This window comes from Mytilus edulis, chromosome 1 (assembly GCF_963676685.1).
Source record: "Mytilus edulis chromosome 1, xbMytEdul2.2, whole genome shotgun sequence".
Lineage (NCBI taxonomy): Eukaryota > Metazoa > Mollusca > Bivalvia > Mytilida > Mytilidae > Mytilus > Mytilus edulis.
The window spans coordinates 41,863,440-41,889,575 of NC_092344.1; the positions used below are offsets into that span (position 1 = coordinate 41,863,440).

General features: G+C 32.8%; 1 protein-coding gene across 1 annotated transcript in view; it reads right to left on the bottom strand.

Moving 5' to 3' along the window:
* LOC139515879 (E3 ubiquitin-protein ligase rnf213-alpha-like) overlaps positions 1 to 26,136 on the bottom strand; it is a 161,502-nt gene that overhangs the window by 109,127 nt on the left and 26,239 nt on the right. Inside the window, exons 3-5 of the mRNA XM_071305655.1 lie at positions 20,042 to 20,157; positions 18,486 to 18,718; positions 1,393 to 1,442 (exon numbers count right to left, since the gene is read on the bottom strand). Of these exons, the coding sequence (XP_071161756.1) occupies positions 1,393 to 1,442; positions 18,486 to 18,718; positions 20,042 to 20,157 (399 nt within the window). The remainder of the gene's footprint in view (positions 1 to 1,392; positions 1,443 to 18,485; positions 18,719 to 20,041; positions 20,158 to 26,136) is intronic.

Sequence of the window (26,136 nt, forward strand, 5' to 3'; positions counted from 1 at the left end):
ACATTGACGCGGGAAAAACTATTGACGACGGGAAAGCGCAGTTCTACAGAGAGGCACAAATTTTGCAACGTCACAGATAAGAAACGTCAAGATGCTTTAACCGCGACAAAGCAAGAAAAAAAACCTCGGCAGCAAGAGGGTTAAGGGGTCTTCAAATTCCTAGATCGCAATGGAATAAGTGTAGACCTCGTATGACAGGTGATTCTGTAGTTTATAGTTCTACAATGTTTACAAGATTTCCTGCAATTTTTTGCTATCAAAGAGATATCGGCTGTCAAATTCATGTTCACTTATTTGACTCAAATTCTAATATTTCATTTATAACATGCTTAAAATAAATAAACGTATATTCAAATTATAAAAACAAGTCTACAATATACAATTTACATAAATGGGCTTGATGATATGTGTCATCATTTCGTGTTTATTTTACTCTATACACCATCTAATTAATTATAGAGTTGACCTCCGAAGACAGTCATAGAGGCGATATTCATGTTAACACTAGTCTAATACAGTTATACATAGATAGGGAACTTATGCAATTGGATTTTTCTTGGTCTGTTTAATTTCATATAATAGGTTTAAAATGTTTGTTAGTCATCGTATTTACCTGTATAAGAATGAATTTCTGTGGATCGAATCAGTCAATTAAATAATTAATCTTTTTTCACTTTAAATGTTGACATTTTTTTCCTTTTAGTAACTGATAACACATAATTCATACGTAATCTATTACGAACTAAGGGGTTGAATTAAAGGTCTTAAGAATACGGATTCAATTTCAATATACTAAACTTTCTCAACAAGGCTTTATCTGACATATTTTTTCAAAATAGATATTAAGCAGAATCTTCGCATTTTAAAGGTTTTTGCCTTGATTGACATAAGTTTTCCAGACAAGGGAAAACAGAAAATGGAAAACGCAGCAAATAAGAATGCCAGTATTGGCAATAGCAAACACTAACTTTTTTTGCAAGTGGAGTTCAAAGTCAAACCAAATTTAAAATATATATTCATACAAATTGTGATTACCAGCAGATATGAACATTATGCTTAAGGTAGAAAGTAGGCAAACATTTGAAGAAGAAAAAAATATCGTCAAACAGGAAGTTCTTACACTTAGACCTATTATTGCTTATTACAAGGTGACAACTCACATTTATAAAGTTCCAGACCCAAACGCTTGTCGTGTTTTTTTTTTTACAGAAGTGCAGTAATATGTAACGTAAAATATGGATAAAATACGAATGGACGAGGACATTCCAGTATATTCAGTAGTGAGTTCTGGTATAAACTATTATGATATATATATATATTGAAAGTCAGAACTTTGTTATAATGTGTATTCTTTCTAAAGAGGTGCATTCTGGTTTACTTTTAATTGTTTACCTCTCTTTATTCTCTGAATCATCATCTACTGTATTTTCCTCTTCAGATTTCTACAATAACAATGAAGAGCCATGTTAATCATTTTTATGTTTAGTAAGTTTAATAATACTAAGGTATTCTAAGGTATTAAGAAATATCTAGTTTTTTATGTTTGAAAGTTTTAAATACTTAGTACTTGTTCTGTGTTTCTTTAAAAAAAAAAGATATCTTTGTAGCCTACACAGACAAATAAACCAAGCAATTGATGCTTTAGTTGACTGAAAATATTGTTCTCCAGTTCGATACCAAGTTTAATATTATAAATGCATGTATATGTTAGTTCAAAGAATTAGGTGAGGCGGAATGCTAGCTTATGGGAGAAACAAAGAGCGCAGGCGTCGACAAAATTATTGTTTTCGCAAAATCTTTGCAATGGCATTCTTATACATACCTGACACAAATATTTTGTTTGTCGATGTCTGCGCTCGATCTGTTTCCTTGGCATTTTGAAATTTGGGTGAAATCCGTACGATTTTGTCTAAAATCTCTGTTTTTTACCTATTTTGGATGTCTTTTTTGGACATGTCTTTTCTTCAACTTAATCCTGTAACATTGAACTTAATAAACGAATATGGCCCTTACCAGAGAGAGAGAGAGAGAGAGAGAGAGATTTTGAATGCATAAGCTACGTACTTTAAAATCTGAGAGATGAAAAACAGTTTTTTACAATATCAATGAAAGAAATCTTGAACTTCTTACTCTTTAATTCAAACAATGTGTTTGTTAGATTAAATAAACGCAACGAACAATAAACTGCAAAATATCTTTGAAGGAGTGTATACAATACGCTGCAAACATTTCTTTATAGTATCCTTTTTTTTACCTGGAAGACTGAACTTGCTCCATGTTATTACTCAAAATGAAGTGACCAAAAGCAGGCATATATAATAAAAATTGCACTGAAGATTTTCATGTTTGAAAAAACGATCATAGCAACACAAAATCTGTCATAAATTACAAACATATAGATTTATGTTCCCATCGATAGTCCAGCGAATATGCATTTAAAAGCAACTACGAGTAGAACAAAGATTAAAGGTTTTCTTTTGTTTTTTTTTATTTTAATTTCAAAGTATAAAGCTTTACCAGAGTATGAATACATATATATATATATATATATATATAGGCATGGGTTCGAATCCCGGCGAGGGAAGAACCAAAAATTTGCGAAAGCAAATTTACAGATCTAACATTGTTGGGTTGATGTTTAGACGAGTTGTATATACATTATGTACACAGCCATGTATCACCATCATTGATGGCGATCCGATGGATACATCTGTTGTAGAGTTGTCACTGACTCAGACGTATATATATATATAAAAGAGTCTAAATTGAAAACTACGTTCAAACCTATGATTGCGTTGGATAAAAATCGCAAATTTTGTACGTGTGCATGTAAGACAAATTTCGTTGTAGAAGGGTCTAAATACAGCACAAACAAAATTTTCCAAAATACCAAAAAAGTGAAAAAGTATATTTAAACAAAACGCATTTGACTAACAGGTCGAACAACTGATATTCTGAAACCCTGCTGACTGCCATTGGCGATTGCCAAATAAAATTGATCACGAGATGTAACAAAATGGATCTTAATATAAATTTAATACTAAACAGAAAACAATAAACTTGTGGCCAAGATGTTATGCCACAAACACAAGGTGTCAATATGTTTTTTGTACACCAGCTCTAGATTTCGACAATAAATGTCTCTTCAGTGATGTTAGGGATCGAAACGGTATTTGGTAGGCCATATTATTTACCCTCAATTTCAGATACTCTTGAATTTTAAGAGTCAATATAGGATGAACGGATCATATTAACCGGAGGGAAAATATGATACAAGCCCAAACGAAAAAATATAAATGAGTCTAAATTGAAAACTACGTTCAAACCTATGATTTCGTTGGATAAAAACCGCAATTTTTATACGTGTGCATGTAAAACAAATTTCGTTGTAGAAGGGTCTTAATACAGTACAAACAACATTTTCCAAAAGACCAAAAAAGTGAAAAAGTATATTTAAACAAAACGCATTAAACTAACAGGTAGAACAACTGATGTTCTTAAACCCTGCTGACTGCCATTGGCGATTGCCAAATAAAGTTGATCACGAGATGTAACAAAATGGATCTTAATATAAATTTAATACTTAACAAAAAACGATAAACTTGTGGCCAAGATGTTATGCCACAAACACAAGGTGTCAATATGTTTTTTGTACACCAGATCTAGATTTCGACAATAAATGTCTCTTCAGTGATGTTAGGGATCGCAACGGTATTTGGAAGGCAATATAATTTACCCTCAATCTCAGATAGACTCTTGAATTTTAAGAGTCAATATAGGATGAACGGATCATATTAACCGGAGGGAAAATATGATACAAGCCCAAACGAAAAAATATAATTGAGTCTAAATTGAAAACTACGTTCAAACCTATGATTGCGTTGGATAAAAACCGCAATTTTTATACGTGTGCATGTAAGACAAATTTCGTTGTAGAAGGGTTTAAATACGGTACAAACAACATTTTCCAAAAGACCAAAAAAGTGAAAAAGTATATTTAAACAAAACGCATTAAACTAACAGGTCGAACAACTGATGTTCTTAAACCCTGCTGACTGCCATTGGCGATTGCCAAATAAAGTTGATCACGAGATGTAACAAAATGGATCTTAATATAAATTTAATACTAAACAATAAACTTGTGGCCAAGATGTTATGCCACAAACACAAGGTGTCAATATGTTATTTGTACACCAGATCTAGATTTCGACAATAAATGTCTCTTCAGTGATGTTAGGGATCGAACCGGTATTTGGAAGGCCATATAATTTACCCTCAATTTCAGATAGACTCTTGAATTTTAAGAGTCAATATAGGATGAACGGATCATATCAACCGGAGTGAAAATATGATACAAGCCCAAACGAAAAAATATAAATGAGACTAAATTGAAAACTACGTTCAAACCTATGATTGCGTTGGATAAAAACCGCAATTTTTATACGTGTGCATGTAAAACAAATTTCGTTGTAGAAGGGTCTAAATACAGTACAAACAACATTTTCCAAAAAACCAAAAAAATATAAAAGTATATTTAAACAAAACGCATTTAACTAACAGGTCGAACAACTAATGTTCTTAAACCCTGCTGACTGCCATTGGCGATTGCCAAATAAAATTGATCACGAGATGTAACAAAATGGATCTTAATATAAATTTAATACTAAACAGAAAACAATAATTTTGTGGCCAAGATGTTATGCCACAAACACAAGGTGTCAATATGTTTTTTGTACACCAGATCTAGATTTCGACAATAAATGTCTCTTCAGTGATGTTAGGGATCGAAACGGTATTTGGTAGGCCATATAATTTACCCTCAATTTCAGATACTCTTGAATTTTAAGAGTCAATATAGGATGAACGGATCATATTAACCGGAGGGAAAATATGATACAAGCCCAAACGAAAAAATATAATTGAGTCTAAATTGAAAACTACGTTCAAACCTATGATTTCGTTGAATAAAAACCGCAATTTTTATACGTGTGCATGTAAAACAAATTTCGTTGTAGAAGGGTCTTAATACAGTACAAACAACATTTTCCAAAAAGACCGAAAAAGTGAAAAAGTATATTTAAACAAAACGCATTAAACTAACAGGTCGAACAACTGATGTTCTTAAACCCTGCTGACTGCCATTGGCGATTGCCAAATAAAGTTGATCACGAGATGTAACAAAATGGATCTTAATATAAATTTAATACTAAACAAAAAACGATATAAACTTGTGGCCAAGATGTTATGCCACAAACACAAGGTGTCAATATGTTTTTTGTACACCAGATCTAGATTCCGACAATAAATGGATCTTCAGTGATGTTAGGGATCGAAACGGTATTTGGAAGGCCATATAATTTACCCTCAATTTTAAACAGACTCTTGAATTTTAAGAGTCAATATAGGATGAACGGATCATATTAACCGGAGGGAAAATATGATACAAGCCCAAACGAAAAAATATAAATGAGACTAAATTGAAAACTACGTTCAAACCTATGATTGCGTTGGATAAAAACCGCAATTTTTATACGTGTGCATGTAAAACAAATTTCGTTGTAGAAGGGTCTAAATACAGTACAAACAACATTTTCCAAAAAACCAAAAAAATATAAAAGTATATTTAAACAAAACGCATTTGACTAACAAGATGTAACAAAATGGATCTTAATATAAATGTAATACTAAACAGAAAACGATAAACTTGTGGCCAAGATGTTATGCCACAAACACAAGGTGTCAATATGTTTTTTGTACACCAGATCTAGATTTCGACAATAAAATGACAGAAAACGATAAACTTGTGGCCAAGGCGTTGGATAAAAACCGCAATTTTTAAACGTGTGCATGTAAAACAAATTTCGTTGTAGAAGGGTATATATATATATTTAAGGGGTATAAATACATCACAAACAACATGGGTTTTTTTTTAAGGGAAAACGTATATTTTAACGAAACTCATTTGGCTAACAGGTCGAACAACTGATGTTCTTTAACCCTGATGTTCTTAAATAAATTTATCACAAGATGTAACAAAATGGACCTTTACATTAATTTATATACCAAACACACAGAAAACAATAAACTTGCGGCAAAGATGGTAAACCACAAACATGAGGTGTTAAAATTTGTACACCATATCCGAATTTCGATCCAAAAAAAAATGTCGCTTCAATGATGTTGGGGATCGAAACAATATTTGGAAGGCCATATAATTTACCCTAATTTGACTCTTGAATTTTAAAGAGTCGAAATAGAATGAACGGATATTAAAGAGAAAACTTAATACAAGCCCAGACGCAAAAAATATAAACAAAGCTAAATTGAAAACAACATTCAAACCTAGGATTGCGTTGCATGAAATCTGCAATTTTATAGTCCATATAAAACAAATTTCGTTTTAAATGGGTTTAAATATAGCACAAACAACATTTTCCAAAAGGACCAAAAAGGTTTTGTTAAAATATACTTTTTCGCGTTTTTTGGTGTTTTTGAAAATGAAAAGAAAAGAACAGAAAACATATATAAATTCTATTAGTATATAGTACATTCATTTTTCTTTTACCCTTATGATAAACTTCATTGACATTTTTCCTTCAAAAAGGGGGATGGAAATCGATGGATGTGTTTGAATAGTCTCCCTTCACATCAGTATTTCTTAAGTAAATTGCAGTTCATGACGAATAAGATCTAAAGGTGTTGAAATAAAAAGAAGCTTTACAAGTATAACTACAAAAATATTCAAATTTCATGTTTGTGATGGCTGTTCAATAATATTCAGGAGTTGCTCTAGTGGTGAGAGGTTCAATCACCACATTTATATATAAACAACAGTGTAGGTACAATTACATTAACTATCCGAAGAAAGTTTTGAATATTTCTATACTTATTTGACTTGCAATAGTTGGGTTTTTTTTATTTCGCTTGCGAACTTCTACTATTTAATTACATAACATTGCGAACTTCTACTTTTCAATGACGTTTCATAACTTTTGCAATATTATTCCTATCTGATTGCATTTGAATATGTTTTATATGAATGTTGTACATTTTTATCCTCCAATTAAGTGTCTTATCAAGCATATTCAGCCCAACAGATATCGCTATGCTGTATCTGTATACAAAACAGATATCGCTTTAAATCTCCGCCCACTGCCGGACAACGTTTGTGTATACTGTTGATGAGTGTTGTATGAACCTGCGTTACCTCCGAATGTCTTTTGAAGTCAATAACGTTTTGATTGACCCTATACGAACAAACGATTACTTTTATACCTTAAGTTTGTTTTCAAGCATTTCTTTAGAGCAGTAAGAATTAAACCCATTCCCAGATAAAAGACAAACATGAACAACAGGATTTTCTACGACGCCGATCATCGATTTCAAATTTGAATGTGTACATGTGTAACAAAATCAATTCCAGCATGCATGTTAAGTGAATGTCAAGTTTAGTTAAAAATTCTGAACTCGTACACTTTTGTTTCAAATCGGCCACTGTTATTACTGTTAAAATTGAGAATGGAAATGGGGAATGTGTCAAAGAGACAACAACCCGACCAAATAAAAAACAACAGCAGAGGGTCACCAACAGGTCTTCAATGTAGCGAGAAATTCCCGCACCCGGAGGCGTCCTTCAGTTGGCCCCTAAACAAATATATACTAGTCCAGTGATAATGAACGCCATACTAATTTCCAAATTGTACACAAGAAACTAAAATTAAAATAATACAAGACTAACAAAGGCCAGAGGCTCCTGACTTGGGACAGGCGCAAAAATGCGGCGGGGTTAAACATGTTTGTGAGATCTCAACCCTCCCCCTATACCTCTAACCAATGTAGTAAAGTAAACGCATAACAATACGCACATTAAAATTCAGTTCAAGAGAAATCCGAGTCTGATGTCAGAAGATGTAACCAAAGAAAATAAACAAAATGACAAAAATACATAAATAACAACAGACTACTAGCAGTTAACTGACATGCCAGCTCCAGACTTCAATTAAACTGACTGAAAGATTATGATTTCATCATATGAACATCAGGCACAATCCTTCCCGTTAGGGGTTTAGTATCATACCATCATAACATATATGAGAAGAACATAACCCGTGTCATGCCAACAACTGTTTTTAAAAAAATAATGTGTTTAGTTCCGATGCAAAGACCTTATCAGTGACTCAATATTAACGCCAAAATATGCAATCTTTAATGACTTGACAACAGTATCGTAATTATATCCCTTCTTAATAAGTCTATTCAAAGGTTTTGTAAGTTTCTGAGGTGAATACTGACACCTTTGTGCTTTATAAAGAATATTACCATAAAAAATTGGATGTGAAATACCTGAACGTATTAGAAGTCTGCATGTTGAGCTATATTTACGAATGATGTCTTTATACCGATGATACAATTTAGTAAATGTTTTGACTAGTTTGTGATATCGAAAACCCTGGTGTAATAATTTTTCAGTAATACATAAATTTCTCTCGTTAAAATCTAAAACATTGTTACATTTAGCTTACATATTATTTAGGCGTGGTTTATTCGTGTAAAGAAGCTCGTGTCTACATGTGCTACTCTTATTGGTTGTTACTTATTTAGAAGAGATACACGTGGCAGAACTTATCTTTGTTTTTCTGTTTGGATAGAAGGACGCTATTTCATATTGTGAAGCTATTTTTTTCTTTATTGTGCTATACCATAACAGTACTTTTCTTTCATTATACGATTGAGACTTTTATATTAGTTGTCATCTAGATTGGAACTTTAAGCTTTGATTTAGTTTCCTTCCTTGCATTTAAGTAAACTTGGATTTAAGTAATCTTGGATATTTGTATTCCTTTTTCATACGTGGGTGGTAACTTTTATTGTAAAATTATAATCAGTTCCATTATTAACATTATGGCTACCAGAAAGTCGAAGAGACAACTGAAAAGGAAAATGCCTTACGAACGTCCGCCTGTAGACTCTAGCGAGGACCCATCCACGTGGATTAAAACAAAACTTATCCAAGAATTAAAGGGGATGGATATAGAAGTTCCTGTCGATCTTAGTAAGCCAATCATCTTACAATTATTCAACAGTAATATCAAACGAAAGGAGGCAACCGTTATTGAAGCAGAAGTAATTCCGGATATCGGAACTCTACAATCCCCACCGGAGCAACGCCCATTCATCAACCCAGAACCGGAGGCGGGTATTCCAATGAGCAATATGTGTAATGCGTTCGTCTCTATGTCCCAATGCTTTACGGGTTTAGGTAGCAATACACAGTTAAAAGTTTAGTTTCGCATTATGGCCCCTGTGAAATTTTTAAATATGAAAGTTTTTGTACAATAAAATAAATTTTTAGATAATTGAAGAATAATATAGCCTTCTTAGTGGGTTTATATGAACATTTTGATTGTTTTTAACATGTTTTATAGGCCATTTATATGACTGACAGTCCGTATTTTCCATAGGTCCATAAATTATTGTAGTGTTTATCAACAAAGATTTTGCGCTCGAACTTTTCAATTCAATTGGAAAAACGAGCAGAAAAGCATATGATTTTTTTTGGACCACTTGATAGATATAAACCTATGGATCCAGGAAAGGTATCACTGTAATTGATTGAAATTTTTCTTTAGACCAAATTTTGGAGACTTTTGTGACATGTTCAACCCCCTTTTTTGCTATATTTTGTATCTAAGAAATGCAGATTGTTGCCATGGTTACACCCTAGACGGATTATATTTCACCCTCATGACCATTAGAAATGAAATCTATGGAAGATTCTCTTTCTATAAGTATATACATGCATAACACGCATATAAAGCCTTCTTTGTTAGACAGGAGGGGAAAGAGGATGTTTAAAAATTATGAGTGTCAATTTTACGTTTTTTTCCTAACTGTGTATTGCTACCAAAGTACCGTTACCCAACTTCTTTTGAGAAATCCCGGAGAAAAGCAGCAGAACACAATTAAAGACCGATTTACCCTTCAGCATTGGTACAATCAGTCTACTACCGTTGATAACTATACTGCTTCTCATTCCGGAATACAGGAGAATTGTGTATCCGTAGACACCAACAAGGGAGCCAGATCAGATGATTTTACCGGTATAGATATTGTATCTTCATCACTGCAGCGACAGATTATTGATGACAAGGATGTTAATATTGCTGCCTTGCTAATTCCTAATTATGAATGCCCACAATCACATACCGTAATTGCTGACAGCATTGAGGTTAATCTCCCAGGGAAACCCGACATACGATTAAACCGCACACTGACCATTCAGGAATGTATTAAAGCATTCGGCAAATATAAAAGAATAATGTCAAAAGCTTCACCAGAAAGACGCGTCCAATTAGATGCGTACGAAGAAGACATAATTGATATTAGTAATTTTTACGGGTCTAAGTATTACGATTACCATAAAATGTTTTCAGCCAAAGCGTCCACACTATTAAGAGAACATCACGTTAAGGTAGACTGGAGTAAACGTGACCGTGATTTATTCACACTCGTAGCTGCAGGGATTCAAATCAGCGTATGTAAATTATGCCACATGTGCGATAACACTACAGAATTTTGTCCGCTGCAGCTGAGAAACACAGTAAATCATCAAGAGATTAATAGTTCGGGAAATGATGATCGTGGCGATAAGTACGGCCGACCAAAATATTTTCAGGACGGTAAAGAGATTTGTAATAACTTTAATAGCATTAGAGGGTGTACAAAACGCACCTGTTCTTTTTCACATGTTTGCACCAAATGCCGTTCGCCAGGACATTCACAGGTTCTATGTGGGTAACGCCCATCAGCAACGTCTTCATCCAATCAGACACCCCCGATTGATAAAGAAACTCCAAAGACATCTCGTAAAATGTGACTAACTAAATTTGATATGCACGCTACAACCCCGGTCAATGTCAAACAGCTTAAAAGTGAACTAATTAATCATCCCGACAAACATATCGTTGATTATTTATGTAATGGGTTACAATATGGCTTTGATACTATGGTTAAAAATGATAACATTAAAACAATGGAATGTAGAAATAATTTAAGCGCTAGGTCACAGAAAGATACAGTTACAGATCTTATTAACAAAGAACTACTTAACGGTATCGTTAATGGTCCGTTTGAAAAATTACCTTTTGATGATTATCGAGTAAGTCCGTTAGGAGTTGCAGAAGGTAAATATTCTTTCAAAAAGCGTCTTATTTTAGACTTGTCCTCACCGCACAACGATACAAACGTTAGCATCAACGATCTTATAGACAAAGATTTGTGCTCTATGACGTATGTCAAGATAGATGACGCAATTCGTCTCATTACTAATTACGGAAAAGGGACAAAACTCTGTAAGTTCGATATTCAAAACGCATTTAAAATATGCCCAGTGCTACCGAATCAATGGCCATTATTTTGTTTTAAATGGGAATCTCTTTACTATTTTTATGTGCGATTGTCATTCGGATGCCGTAGTAGCCCAAAAATATTTGATAATATCTCTACAGCGATTTGTTTTATAGCAGAACATAATTACAAAGTTAAACATATTCTACATTTACTGAATGACTTCCTTACTGTTAACCCCCCAGAGTTCGATGCCGAAAGAACAATGGCGTTAATGACCATGATATTTAATCGATTAAATGTTCCAAACAAAACTATGGGCCCACTAACGTGCATTGGATATCTTGGTATTGTGTTATATACAGATAAATTGGCGGCTAGATTACCTGCAAACAAAGTAGAAAGAATTTGCAAATTTATAATTTCCATAATTCAAAAGTCAACATGTACAAAAAGAGAATTACTTCAACTTTTAGGTCATTTAAACTTTGCATCACGTGTTATTGTGCCAGGTAGATCTTTTGTTTCCTATCTTATAAAATTATCCACGAAGGTTAAAGAACTTCATTTCTATGTCAATTTAATTTGCGCAAGGAAGCTCGAGTTGACCTAAAATTTTGGCTCCGATTTCTACATAATTGGAACAGAATAAACATGTTTTACGACTGTAATTACACTTCTAATTTCGATATGCAACTATACACTGATGCTTCATCTACAATTGGGTACGGAGGTTATTATCAAGGGAAATGGTTTTGCTCGACGTGGCCAAAAGAGTTACCTTCTTTAAACGATAAATCGCTATCAATGGCATTTTTAGAACTATATCCGATAGTAGTAGCTGCTCTTTTGTGAGTAAAGAATGGAAATGCAAGAAAATCCTCTTTCTTTGTGACAATGAGGCGACTGTAGCAATTGTTAAAAAGGAAAGATCAAAATGTATCGAAATTATGAAGCTTATGCGACAGTTAACGTGGTGCGCATGTGTAAACAACTTCCAGGTAACTGCAAAACATATTGAGGGTCGTAAAAATAACATCAGTGACGCTTTATCTCGTTTGCAGATGGAAAAATTCCACCGCCTCGCTCCATATGCAGAGAAGCAGCCACACAACTGCCCGAGTGTCTACGAAGTAATGCGGTGTTGAAACAGTCAAACAATTATGAACACATGCTGTTGCTAATACAACAAGATCTTTGTATAATATAGGTTTTTCTCACTTTGTTAGATTTTTGTTGCTAAATGGTATTACATATAATTCACACGATCTACTTCTTATATCAGAGGACGTTCTCATCTACTTTAAAGCACATTGTTTTAAAGTTTTTTAAATTCAAACACACTACTATGAAAATTTATTTATGTGGTATAAGACATGCTTATTTGAAGTCAGGATATCATAATCCTATAGAAACGCCTCATGGCGAATTTTTACTAAACCTCACTCTGATTTTAAAATCTGTTAAACGCATACAAGGCTCATAAACTAGAACTAGGTTGCCGATTACTTTTCCAATTTTACAGGAAATCTGCCTTAGAATGAGAAAAGGCGTGTTTGATAAATATATTGATTGTTTGATAGAAACAACTTGCATAGTTGCGTTTTTCGCCTTTTTGAGATGTGGAGAATTTACCGTCATGAATGTCGATAAGTTTGACCCTCTAACTAGCTTATGCATATCTGATATTATTTAAAAGACTGATTATGCTATTCTGAGACTTAAAGAATCTAAAACTGATCCATTCCGAAAGGGAATAGATATTAAACTTTTTAAAATAGATAAATCCTTTTTTGGCTTTAAAAAGATATTTAAGTATTAGGCATTCTGAATTTGGAATTGGATTTCCATCTGATCCGCTTTTTATAACAGGTAATAGGGAAGCTTTAACAAGACAATTTTTTTCTTGTGAAATTGAAGAATATGTTAGAACTTTGCGGTCATGACCCAAACTTGTATAATGGTCATTCTTTCAGATCTGGTGCCGCAACTAGTGCGGGGAAAGCACGCGTAAAAGATCATATGATCAAAGTACTTGGTCAATGTAAATCAGATAGCTATTGTAGATATATCAAGATTTCCCCAACTTCTATCACATATGCTCAAAAAAGTTTAACTGAGTCGTAAATTTATTTTTACATTTGTATATACTTATTGTGTTATATAGGATTGTTTGCTCATGTATATTAATACAATTTATTTTTAGTTTATGCGGTTAATTTCTCTTGTCTTTGAAACAAATTTATTATCGTTGATATATTGAAGGCTAAACCACCTCACACCATCCTTGGGGGCACTCAGCTGATTCTCATCTGAGTTTTTTGACATTAATGAAATTTTATTGTCTGGATCTATAACCCAAATTTCATTTATTCCCCCAAGAATTCAGTTGTCTCATCACCACCGTCAGTTCAACTCGTTCGGCAGCCATGCTGCGCTGTCTAAAGCAGTAGGGAGCCATGCTGTGCTCCCTCGGAACCATGCTGGGTTCCTTTGAACTGACGGGTGTGTCACTGCCTTTGAAGTTTGCTTCTCATGAATGCTAATAAACTTTTTAGGCAGGGACCGGTCAAAATTTATACATAGCTGAGATGATTCCCAAGGGCTAAAAAAATAATTGTATAATCATAAACTTATGTAAATCTATTGAATAAAATTTGGTAGTCTGTATTCTCAATTTTATGTTTAGGAGTACTTGATTTTCCACTGGGTGATGTTGACCACAAATCGCCAATGAGACATATTTATTACTTTCACGGTCTTTATCAATGATCTAAATATTTATTTGTTTTACAGTTTAACTCCCACACATATTATGTTCTCTACAGATGTCTTTACTTTTGCGGTCAGTCAAAACTTTGATGTATCACTATTTAATTAGTATTTAGATAAGCACGTGCATAGTATGAAAGAGATTTTACGGATATTAAGCTGTTCTCCATCTAATTATAGAGTTTCAAATGCACATGGAATCTTGGGTCATTTAAGGTCTTTCACCTCTACGATTCCGGGATGATTGACAGGAATAAATGTTGAAATTAGTTGTTAGGTGAGAATCGATAATTATTCACTTTGAGTGATGTATTATTGTTCACCATTCGAGATTCTGTTTTTGCGAACCCGTCTTCTGCTGAATGTGTGATTTTAATGTTACTACGCGGGCCTTAATGTATTTTAAATCAAAATAAATGCAGAAATGTGAGTTTTTCTGTCTTTCAAAGCATAAACAATATACAGAATTAGTTGAAGGATAAAGACAATAATGTCTAGTGTCATTAAATATCAGCTGTATTTGTACTCGGCTCGTAACAGGAGAAATAGCTCGCTAAAGCTTGCATTACACGTGTTTCTTAGTCTCGTACAAATACAGCTGGTATTTAAAGACACTAAACAGTTATTGTCTATGTAAATAGATTGTTGAGTGATATTTGATTTCTGTCTTTTTTCAGTTAAAATAATATATCAGCTATCTCGATGATCGAAAAGGGACGAAGTACTAGCCAATGTACAACCCAAGGGTGTCGACACTGATTCCATCCTGTTAGAATTGATTTAGCCAACATCGACTTTATAACATTTTAGTCATTCGCGTTCTTGTCATCTATGTTCCTTATGTTAGCTTTATACGATGATTAATTAATTATTACCTTTCCGCTTACTGGGTGACAAAACATTATCTGGCGTATGCATGCTGTTAATCCATCTTAGATAGGAAATTATTTTGTAATTGCACAGTAAAATTTTTTTTTTTGGTAAAATAAAAGAGGAACATATGGCTTTTCAGACATCAAAGAGTCCTATGGAAGAAGATTAAGGAGAAAACGGGTCAAATTCTGAAAAAAAAATTATTTAATGAGCTTATCAATGGTGAGTTGTTTGCATATTGCATACGCAAGCATAAGGTGAGTTGACATGCATGCCAAGAACTAACTTGGGATTAGGAAAACCTTCTGTGGTCCTTCCAATATGCTTGTCGCACAGTCGACTTAACCACTAACCACTGTCTCAGGTTAGGGGAGTGTTGGGACCCGGCTAACATGTTTAACCCCGCCACATTCTGTATGTATTTGCCTTTCATAAGTCATCAAGGACCTGTAATTCAGTGGTTGTCGTTTGTTTACATATTTGTTTTTCGAACATTTTTTGTACATAAATAAGGCCGTCAGTTTTCTCGTCTAAATTGTTTTACATTGTTATTTCGGGTCATTTTATAGCTGACTATGCGATATGGACTTTGCTCATTGTTGAAAACATTACATTTCTGGTCGAGTGATCTTTGCCATGAGCTACTCGTTAAAAATTACTTAATAATTTGTTGATACAACATGTCCTTGTTACAAGTATATAATATACATAACTTACATACACAATAGAAATATATCGTTCATAAAAATGGAGTTGAGAGCAATGTATGATAATTTAGTCAATATAGAAGAGGTCATTACACTGGCCTGACCACTCAAAAAAAGAAAGTCAGAGTTCGATGATAGAATAGGTAACAGACGAAACTAAGCCAAATGACAATGTTCAACATAAATTAACAAGGGACTAGTAGCAATGCTTCCTCCAGGCCTTTGTGAAACAGATCGAAAGTTTACGTCTTCATAATATGAAAATCAACCACATACCCTTTCGTTTGGAGTTAAGTTTCATGCCAATAAAAAGAATACAAGAAGAAGATCACCCGTAGTATGTCAACACTTGGTTTTTAATTAAATGTGTTTATAGACTTCACAAGCGAATCAATATTAATTCACAAACAATAATTTTTTGATAAATTGACAATAGTATCATTACTTTATACCTTCTGAATATGTCTTTATTTGGATACACAATTTGGGTAACTTGTGAGGTGAATTACGAAATAACTGTACTTTCTCTAGAACATTATTATTACAGATGAAATGTGAAATACCTCAACGTATAAGAAGTCTGCATGTTAATTTATGTATACAAATAAGGTTATTGTAACGAAAGTAAAGTTTACAAATTTGTGACATCGAAAACACTGGTGTAATATTGATTCAGTAATTATAGATATATCTCGTTCGTAAAGATCGTAAACAATCTTACATACACGATCGAATCGATATATAAACACCACAAAATAGTGCCAAAGGAACGTCACCATCTAAAAACAGATAATAAACAATAGGAAATGAAAAGCATCCGTTTTTTGTACATTTTAGTATTCATCTTCCTGTAAAAGATAAAGTATAAAAATCTAGGAAAGGGCTATGTTATAAGCTTTCTTTTAAGTAAGTTAAACAAACAGGATGAATCTCTTCAGTGTACAATCTGAAATCTTCAATACTGAAAGCCAAAAGGTTTTTTCTATCAGATGTTGCTTAGATCGTACTTGTCCGGTTTAGGCATAAATTATGAAGAAACAGGTCCTAAAGAAGTGGTGCACAACAAAATATCAATTGCAGCTCGGATAATTTCAAGTGTCTCGGTTCTGAACCGAGAAACAAAAAGATTATGAACATTTCAATTCACATTTTTTTTTCTTTTTAAATACACATGTACTTTTTTTCGTAATGATATTATGATGGACATTGGTAGATGAGGTAAAAAAAATTAATCAAAAACACCTATCCGAAAATGAATTTATCAAGTTAATTCCACTATTACCTGGTTCGATCCCCGTTAGGGGAAGAAAATTTCAGGGACTGAATTTACCGCTCTCCCTTGACACCATTTGCGAGTATGGTCTTGAGGAACGATGATAGTCCGTCGAAAGGAGACGATAAATGGCTGACCCTCTTGCAGGTAAAAGACACCCTTGTAGATTTCGATAAAGATCCAGCTAATGCAGCTACAAGGCAGCACTTCCACCCGCAAAGTGGAAAGGAATTGATATAAGTTGCAATAAATTGTTTCCCAATCAACTATTAATGAATATTTTTAAATCAGATGCATTGTAAGAACTTTTATATTATTCGGTTCTGTTTGTAAAGAGGTAGCATACATTTTTGTTTTTGTGCACGATATTATATTCCTGAAATTGAATCATGTGGAGATGTGGCGTATTTATGTTTTCCTTCTGTTAAACATTTATATAAAATGTATGTCCAACTAGAAAGATATTATTGGCAGCCTTATCTTACGGGACAAAACAAATTTCTAGCCAAGTTATTTTGGCTTATTGATACGAGAAACAGTGATATTATTGTTGTTGTAATTATGAGTAATATGTTCTTTTGATTTTAAATACGAATATCAATTATTATAATTACTTAAGTTAAAATAAAAAATCTAATGATTTTTGACTGATTTTGATCTTTAAATCAGGTCAAAAGATAAGTTCACATCTCCAGTTTGTGTAAATTCAGTTTCAGTTTGCAGACTTTGAATAATCTCAATAAAAACTTGTAATAACGGATGACACACACTTTTTGTTTTGTTTCGAAAAGATGGACATGTGGATGGTGTGACGCAGCTACAGTTATTTTTGATTTGTATAATGCAGATATTCAAATGTTAAGGATCCCAAAAACCCTGCTCTAGATCATTTTTGAATTGGGTTTTGAATAAATTGGCACACATTGCTTCAGTATTTTTAAGAAATAAGTTGAAAGAATATGCGTACGCTTAAAATATAAAGAGTACTGTAAGTTCAGGACAATGGTGTCACATGTACAATATTCTAACGTTATGATACCTGTTTACATATGGATACGTTTATCTTGTATGTTATTATGATAGTTTAATGCAAATATCAAAATAGATTAGCAATACTTTAACATGCACACTTTGCAGAACATTCAAGCATTGTCAGTAAATAAACCATGAATGAAGATACAGGGTCAAGTATATATCGTGGAGAAATGCAAAACCTTATACAACTGAATATTAAATACCATTGACTTAAACTGATATAACAATAACCTTTAACATATTCAAATCTATGCAAAGATTTCAAGGTCAATTAGCAACGACTGATGGGGCGCGACTTAATAATCTCTATAAATATGAGATATGCAGATGATTTAACAAATTCATACCAAATAACATTGACTAACTATGCGTCGTTCCACTTAAAATTATCTTACTCCACTAGAGTAAATAGCTCGCATTGATCTTGTGCTTGCAAATTCGCCAAATCGCGACAAAAATTATGTTTTCAAAATACTTACAACACCCTTTTTTTTCTTTCCCGAATGTTTTCCTTTTTTTCCTTTTTTCTTCTTATTTCTTTGTTGATGTGAAGTGCTTACAGCATGAGACTGCTTTGGTGTATTCTGAACATTTGCACCATCACTGGACTCAGCCTTTGCATTTTGATTATGTACTTCTGGATTAGAGACGTTATCCTCTGAAATGTCTTCTTCGCTTGTTCCTCCAATGCTTTCTCCAGATATTGACTCATCTAAACAGAAACATAAGAAAGTAATGGCAATACCCGATACATGTACATGTATCTTTTTTTACATTTGAAATGCAAATACAATATCATTTAACATATTGTATTTTTTGTTGATGTTCATAAACCTTCAGTGCAGTTGAAATGTTTCAATCTACTACATAAACCTTCCGAGGAATGTAGTTGGTACAGATATATGTAATTGTTATGTTTGATTTCATTCCAGTGCCATTTTTCGATACTATACAATACAAAACAAATTCTACTTTAAAATACTTGTTGATTGATGTTAAGAAATTACATTTCTAGTAATACTAGCATCATTCGATCATTATTTTGTAATAAAATTACGATAGAATACTAACAGTATGTATATTGAGTCTTCAAAATTATATTGTTTTGCTATCGGAATTCGGATGGATGTTGGAGTGTTGGGTGGATGTTAGGTGACTCTTTTCTACATTTTTTTTCATTGAGGTGAAATAATTCTAGTAATAAAAACATTATTATATTTGCAATAATGTTTGAGCAAAACAAACATACATTTAGGTCAAAAGTCAAAAATTGGGGTACAATATTTTGTTATAAACTAAACACCCAAAAAAAAAAGAAAAACAATCAAACAAACAAACAAAAAATATGGCATATAGATACTTTTAAGCAAAGAAAATACGCATTATTTGGTCGTCACATTGGTAGATTGGGAAAACATAGTATTTAGGTTTGTATGGATGGACAGTCATATGAATTTAAATCGGGGAAGATTTTTCTCATTAAGAACTCTTTTATATGCCCATCGGACAATTTGATTTATGTAAAAATGTAATGGGTGCAAAAAATATTATATTGGACAAACAGGACACACTTTACGGAAAAGATTTACAGTTCACCGTGAACAAATCCGACATAAAGAAACAAGGATGATCAATGTCAGTGTTCACCTGGATGTATGCGCTACCAATAAATCATCTAAATACTATGTTTTCCCATTCTACCAACATGACGACCAATTCTCCAAAGAAATGAGAATTAATAAATAAAATATGTTTATATAAAAGTTCAAATAAAGCCTAAACAGATTTTGTAAGGGTTACTTCCATTTTATGTATTGTTACGGACTTATTATTGTGACGTAGTGTTACCGTTAGTTACGTTCATTTTCATCCATGATTATCAAAAAGATGTGAAACCGGTTGGAGAAAAAATGTACTTTAAGACTTTAAGAGCATTTTGAAATATAATTTTATTTATTATATATATAAAGACCATTTTCAGCCAAAATTTAATCTTCATGACTTTGCATTAAAAATAAAATTTATTTAAATTTACCACATTCTGTATGTTTGGGAAAACTGTTTTCAACATCTGTGGTGTCAGGTGTATGTAGATTCTGAATCTGTTGAAGGACTGAATTCTGTGGATTTGTAGTAGGAATTTCACAGCTTCTGAAAATGAAACAAAAATTTATTATGTTCAACCAGTGCCGCTTCTTTTTTTTTTCTTTTTTTTTGGGGGGGGGGGTGACATTCATTTGCTATTTATACTTTAAAGAAAAATTGTATACATGATAAAGCTAAGGAAATGCAGTATGACTCCTAACGAAGAATGAAATACCAGTCCAATTATAAAAGGACTTTTGTTTTATGCATTGTACAAAATCATAATGTCTGCCATTGTTTATATCACCTCTTTATGAAAGATAATATGAGGTACAGACAACGATTAATGTGGGACAGCATGATTTTACATTAGCCGGTTAGGTACTTTGAACTTGCATTCAGTAATCGACAGCATATGAACTAGTTACAATTGTATTGTGTGTCTTTGTTATCCTTTATACATGTACTGCTTTTATAGACCGGTATGTATTAGGTTCAATCAACCAGATTCAATCCTCCATTTTCTACATTTGGAAATGCCTGTACCAAGTCAGGAATATGACATTTGTTGTCCCTTCGTTTGTTGTGTTTTATCATTTAATTTTGTCATTTGATTAGGGACTTTCTGTATTGAATTTTTCTCGGAGTTGAGTATTTTTGTGACTTTACTTTTTAGTATGGTTTACGTACTAAAAATAATAAGATTTAATAGGATTGCGTTTTTGCAGCAACTATAATCAATATTGCCATTTATTAGCATCGACTAAGTATTTTTACCCACAACAATATGACTAAAATCATTTTTGTCATATTGTTATATGTCTTCATTAATAAGGTCTTTAATTGTCATAATCATTGAACTAGTTAAAAAAAAACAGACAATTTAGAGCACTTACCAGAAAAATGTACTATTAACAACGGATTCGACCCGGAACTGAACGAAAAACAAATATAATATAATACAGTATATTATACAGTGACAAACCACAACTACCATTTCTTGTCAAGACGTATCAGTGGGAAATCTGGTGAATAAATATTACCGCCCCTGTAACCACTGCAAAACTTTTCAATATGAGTCTCATTTCAGCAAGGACGCTATCAATCATAAATTGAATTCATGGGAATACGTTCTGGTAAATAGTAATAACAGAAATAAGGTGAAATTAAAATATAACTTCCCTCAAATATTATATGTCTATCCTTAAATAGAAGAACGGCAGAATAAAGAAGCATGGTGTAAAATTAGTTGAAAATGTTGCGATGTGAATATATTCCTGGAGTACCAACTTCAGTTATTTTTTAATGCCTATATACCTCTCTGTTACATGCTTAGTATGCGTATACATAATGTAATGGCGTTGTTTTAATCGTATCGATGAGCAATGAACCATTATAACGAGGTCAAGGTCTAATAAAACTTACCAGATTGACATGTTCGTCATAGGATATTTCATACACCAAATATAGTTTGGATTCACTATTAGAAAAACAGACCAAAACATTAAAAACTAGATGTGTCAAAGCGACACGAATGGCCCCGTCCCAAAAAGTTAAAAAAAATCTGCAATTTCAATATAAACACATGTGGAAACAAACACAAAGCCCGTAATTTCAGCGAAAATAAGCGGAGCGGAACGAAACTTAAGCTTGATCTATAACTCATCATGGTTAACTCACATACCAAAAATCAACCCAATATCTGAAGGCGTTTAGAAAAAAGTCTGTATAACTGTGATTTTCAACAATTCTCAAAGTCCAAAGCCCGTAATTTCGGCAAAAATTAGTGGAGCAGAACGAAACTTCAACATGATCTGTAACTCATTATGGTTAACTCACATACCAAAAATCAGCCCAATATCTGAAAGCGTTTAGAAAAAAAGTCCGTATAACTGAGATTTTCAACAATTTCTCAAAGTCCAAAGCCCGTAATTTCGTCAAAAATTAGTGGAGCGGAACGAAACTTAAACTTGATCATCTGTAACTCATCATAGTTAACTCACATACCAAAAATCAGCCCAATATCTGAAGTCGTTTAGAAAAAACTCCGTACAATGGTTTGTTGCGGAATGACGGAATGACGGAAAGACGGAATTTCGGAATTTCGGACAAGGGTAAAACTATACGGCACCGACAACGTCGTTGCGGGGCCATAAAAATAACTTTGACTACTTAACTATGAAATGATGTCAAGGTCAGACATCACCTACCAGTTGGACATTTACACCTCAAAATCATTGTATATGTTACTGGCATTTTTCTAAATATAGGTATTTTGTTAAATGCCAGCAAGATTGAGTCATTTTACATAATGACTGATTTAAAATTGGAAGGCATTTTACAAAATGTCTGAAATTATTTTATAGAATAGAAATGTAAAAATAGAAAATTAAAAGAGCTAAGTTAATTTTAGTCAAGGAGTTTGGTACCACCATCCTGTCAAAACACTGTCACTTGTCTTTTCATTTAAGATGTTTAAATATTCTAAACACAGTCAACTACTATCTCATTCATTCATCAGATTTCAAAGACCAGGGAATTCCCTTGAGGCAGTGAAGATTAATTTACTTATTATATCTTTGTATCTGCACGTTAATAACAATCAAAATTTTTTATCCAGGTCAATTCACTGACGAAATAACCCATACAAATTATAAACAAATTGTTCACGTCTTAAAATATATTACATACATGTATGTGCTAAGGGGGTCTAAAATTCAGTTTGACAGCTTCAGACGTAATAAAATTTGACTATTTTTAACTGGTCCAAATCACTACTTAACATAAAGATTCAGCACCCACATTTTTTTAACATGTTATTGTATCCCCTTCTTAATATTTCATGCATTAATTATCAAGAAATAAATTGAGAAAGTGTATCAAATAAAAAATGCAAAGTTATACACTGTTCACACTAGGGACTATATTCGTAGACAACGAAAACCGAAGGACGATAACTGTGTCCTTAAAATTTATCAAATTATTTCATAAATACAAAGATTTGAGAAGGAACAGGATATACGGTGATAACAGTTTATAAAGCATGTAATTGTAGATACAATCCATGTTAACGTTATCCATTCATTAAACTTAAATATTATTCTTGAGGTTGCACTTTGTAAATACGGCTGTTTCATAAACCACGCTTCCTTTGGGGAAATATATAATATTCAAAGATATTTTGTTTTATTTACCTTCTGGTTCCCAGATATGATCTCTATGTTTCATATCATAGATACACAACTTAAAAGTTTTGCCATAATAAATACTATTGGATCGCAGACAAATTAAATTCGCTAGGGAATAGAAATGTTAAAAATATGCCAGATAACCCTTTGTTTTGGCCTTTGTATAAAATAGTAGTGCATATGATCTTTCCATTCCAGGATACGATTTTTTAGCAAACTTCATTGTAAAAATTTTAGCCGTTCAAGTAGTACCTATGGGAAATTGCATTGTCTATATTTACAGACGTGCCAACTTTAAAGGGTATCAATTTAGCACAGTAGAAAAATCTTTATGCGACTGTCATACACTCGAGAAGTTTAGTAAGCTATAAAACATAGCTTAATCCGCCAGTTTTAACATACCGAGTCAGGACTATGACAGTTGTTATACAGTCGTTTGATGTGTTTGAGCTTTTGATTTTGCCTCTTGATGAGCTACTTTCCGTTTTGAATTTTCTTCAGCGCTCGGTATTTTTGTGATTTTACTTTTTAAATATAATTTTTATCTGAATATAGTTATCAAAGGTACCAGGATTATAATTTAATACGCCAGACGCACGTTTCGTCTGCATAAGACTCATCAGTGACGCTCATATCAAAATATTTATAAAGCCAAACAGGTATAAAGTTGGAGCATTGAGGATCCAAAATTCCAAAAAGATGTCCCAATATATGATACTGCTTTATATGTACAGAAATTGTGCCAATGTGAAAAATTTAAAGCAATACTTTATATGATACTGCTTTATATGTACAGAAAAAAATATATTATGATCCTTCAACCTGCCGATGTTGTTTAATAACTTGTGTCATGGCGTTGCACTGGCATAGTTTGCCCACATGTAAGTGATATCAGGTCACAGATTTTTTGGCGATATAGGTTGTGCAAAATTCTGATTTTGTTTAGAATAATCGTGGAAAAAAATGCTGTTTGATTTGAAAGAAAAGTAAACAATCAAAAATTTAAATTATTGTGAAAAAATAGCTCTTATAAAATGCTTTCAGAAAACAAAAGAAAAAATCGTTTTCAGTGGTGTGAGGGGGGGGGGGGATTTCAAAAATGTTTAATTCATCATACATTCCGTTATAAGATTTTATGATCTGAGTTATCTCATATTGCTGAGTAAACTAAAATCAAGCAACAGATATAATTTGTTTTTGGTTTTTATAAAAAGAAGTCGAAATAATAAAATATTCAAATCAAACAAATACTCTTCATTTAGATGAAAAAGGCTTGCAAATTGATTGCATTCCTCTTTTTTTCTTTTTTTTTTTGTAACTGCATAAAACATGCAGGTATAAAACTACTAATGTATAGCCCCATTGCCTTCTTTGTTAAATTCTGCAAGTTCAAGCATTAATGGCTACTTTGACTTAAGTTCAAATTAGGTGGCAGACATTAGATGTAAAAAAAAAAGACTTAAGTTCAAACAAGGTGGCAGTCATTAGATATAAAAACTATATTTTGACTTCAGTTCAAATTAGTTGGCTGTCATTTCATGTCAAAACTATACCTTGGGTTATTCTGAAAAATTCAGCCTGAATATATTTGCATATTAGACCGTTCTTGTTAACAGAGGTATGTAGTGTAAAAACATGTAACTCTGATCTAAACAGCAGGGTAAATGTGCCATCCTATTATAGTTTCATTTTTGTTTTATTACTATTACTTAGGGATGTTAACGAGTACTCGAGTATCGCTCGGTAGTACCGAGTATCGAATACCAAAATATTACTCGACTAATCGGTGTTGTGTTAGAATGTTGTTGCTTTCTAAAGCTTATTCAGAGCGCCTCACGGTAAATCAAATATTAATCAAATTTAATAAAATTTAGAAAAAGATTGAAATGTTTGTGTTTAACTTTAAATTAAATCCTCCAAAAAGAGGTAGGCTATTAACAAGAGTACTATTCTAAGGCATAAACTTTAAGCTAATCTTAGTCATCCCCCCCCCCCTCTTTACCGTCAGGGCATATATTTCCATCAGCAGGACTGTTATTTTCGTAACAAAAATGAGAAATCGCCTTGTCCCAGAAAAAAACTTACAAGACAATATTTTTGAATAAAAACACATTCCTTGCACCCTGCTTCGACCCTCAGGAAATGCTTAAAAACATATCAAGTAAGTTCTAACCAACACGCTTTTGTTGATTTAAAATTTGTTTTTACGGTTCCCAAATACTGTTGTTTGAGTAATCTATTTTTTAAAGACACTAAGACCATAACACACAGGTGAACAACACAAGAGAGACTCGTAGACCAAAGCGTAACACTACACATACTGACATGAACAATGGTTTTAGGAAAAATGATTTTAATGGTGGATTTTTTTTAATGGAAAATAGTGTGACCGATATCATGGCAGTCGAGGCCGAGCTCGTGGTAGGCATTATTCATATAAATGCGGGTTATGGAACATTAGTGGTTGGTCTAAATATGCAAATAGCTATAAAAATATTTTAAGAAATGACTGCATTACAAAACTAGATCTTCATATGATTGGAATAACTTAATCTCATCTTTTGAAAAATAATATTATTAAAATTGACCATTACAAATGGTATGGAAATAATCGTAGTCATATCCATACACGAGCGAAAAACTGGATCAGGAGGCGTCGGTCTTTTAGTTAAAGAAGAATTCCTATGTTCACATAACATAAATGTTTAAGATAAATCCACAGATGGAATAATATGGGTAAAGTTCAGCGATAAAACAAATAATAGAAATATATTATATGTGTGCGTTACATATTTACCACCTGAATTTTCAGCTAAATCTACTATTGTACATGATTTTTTCGACACCCTTATGTCAC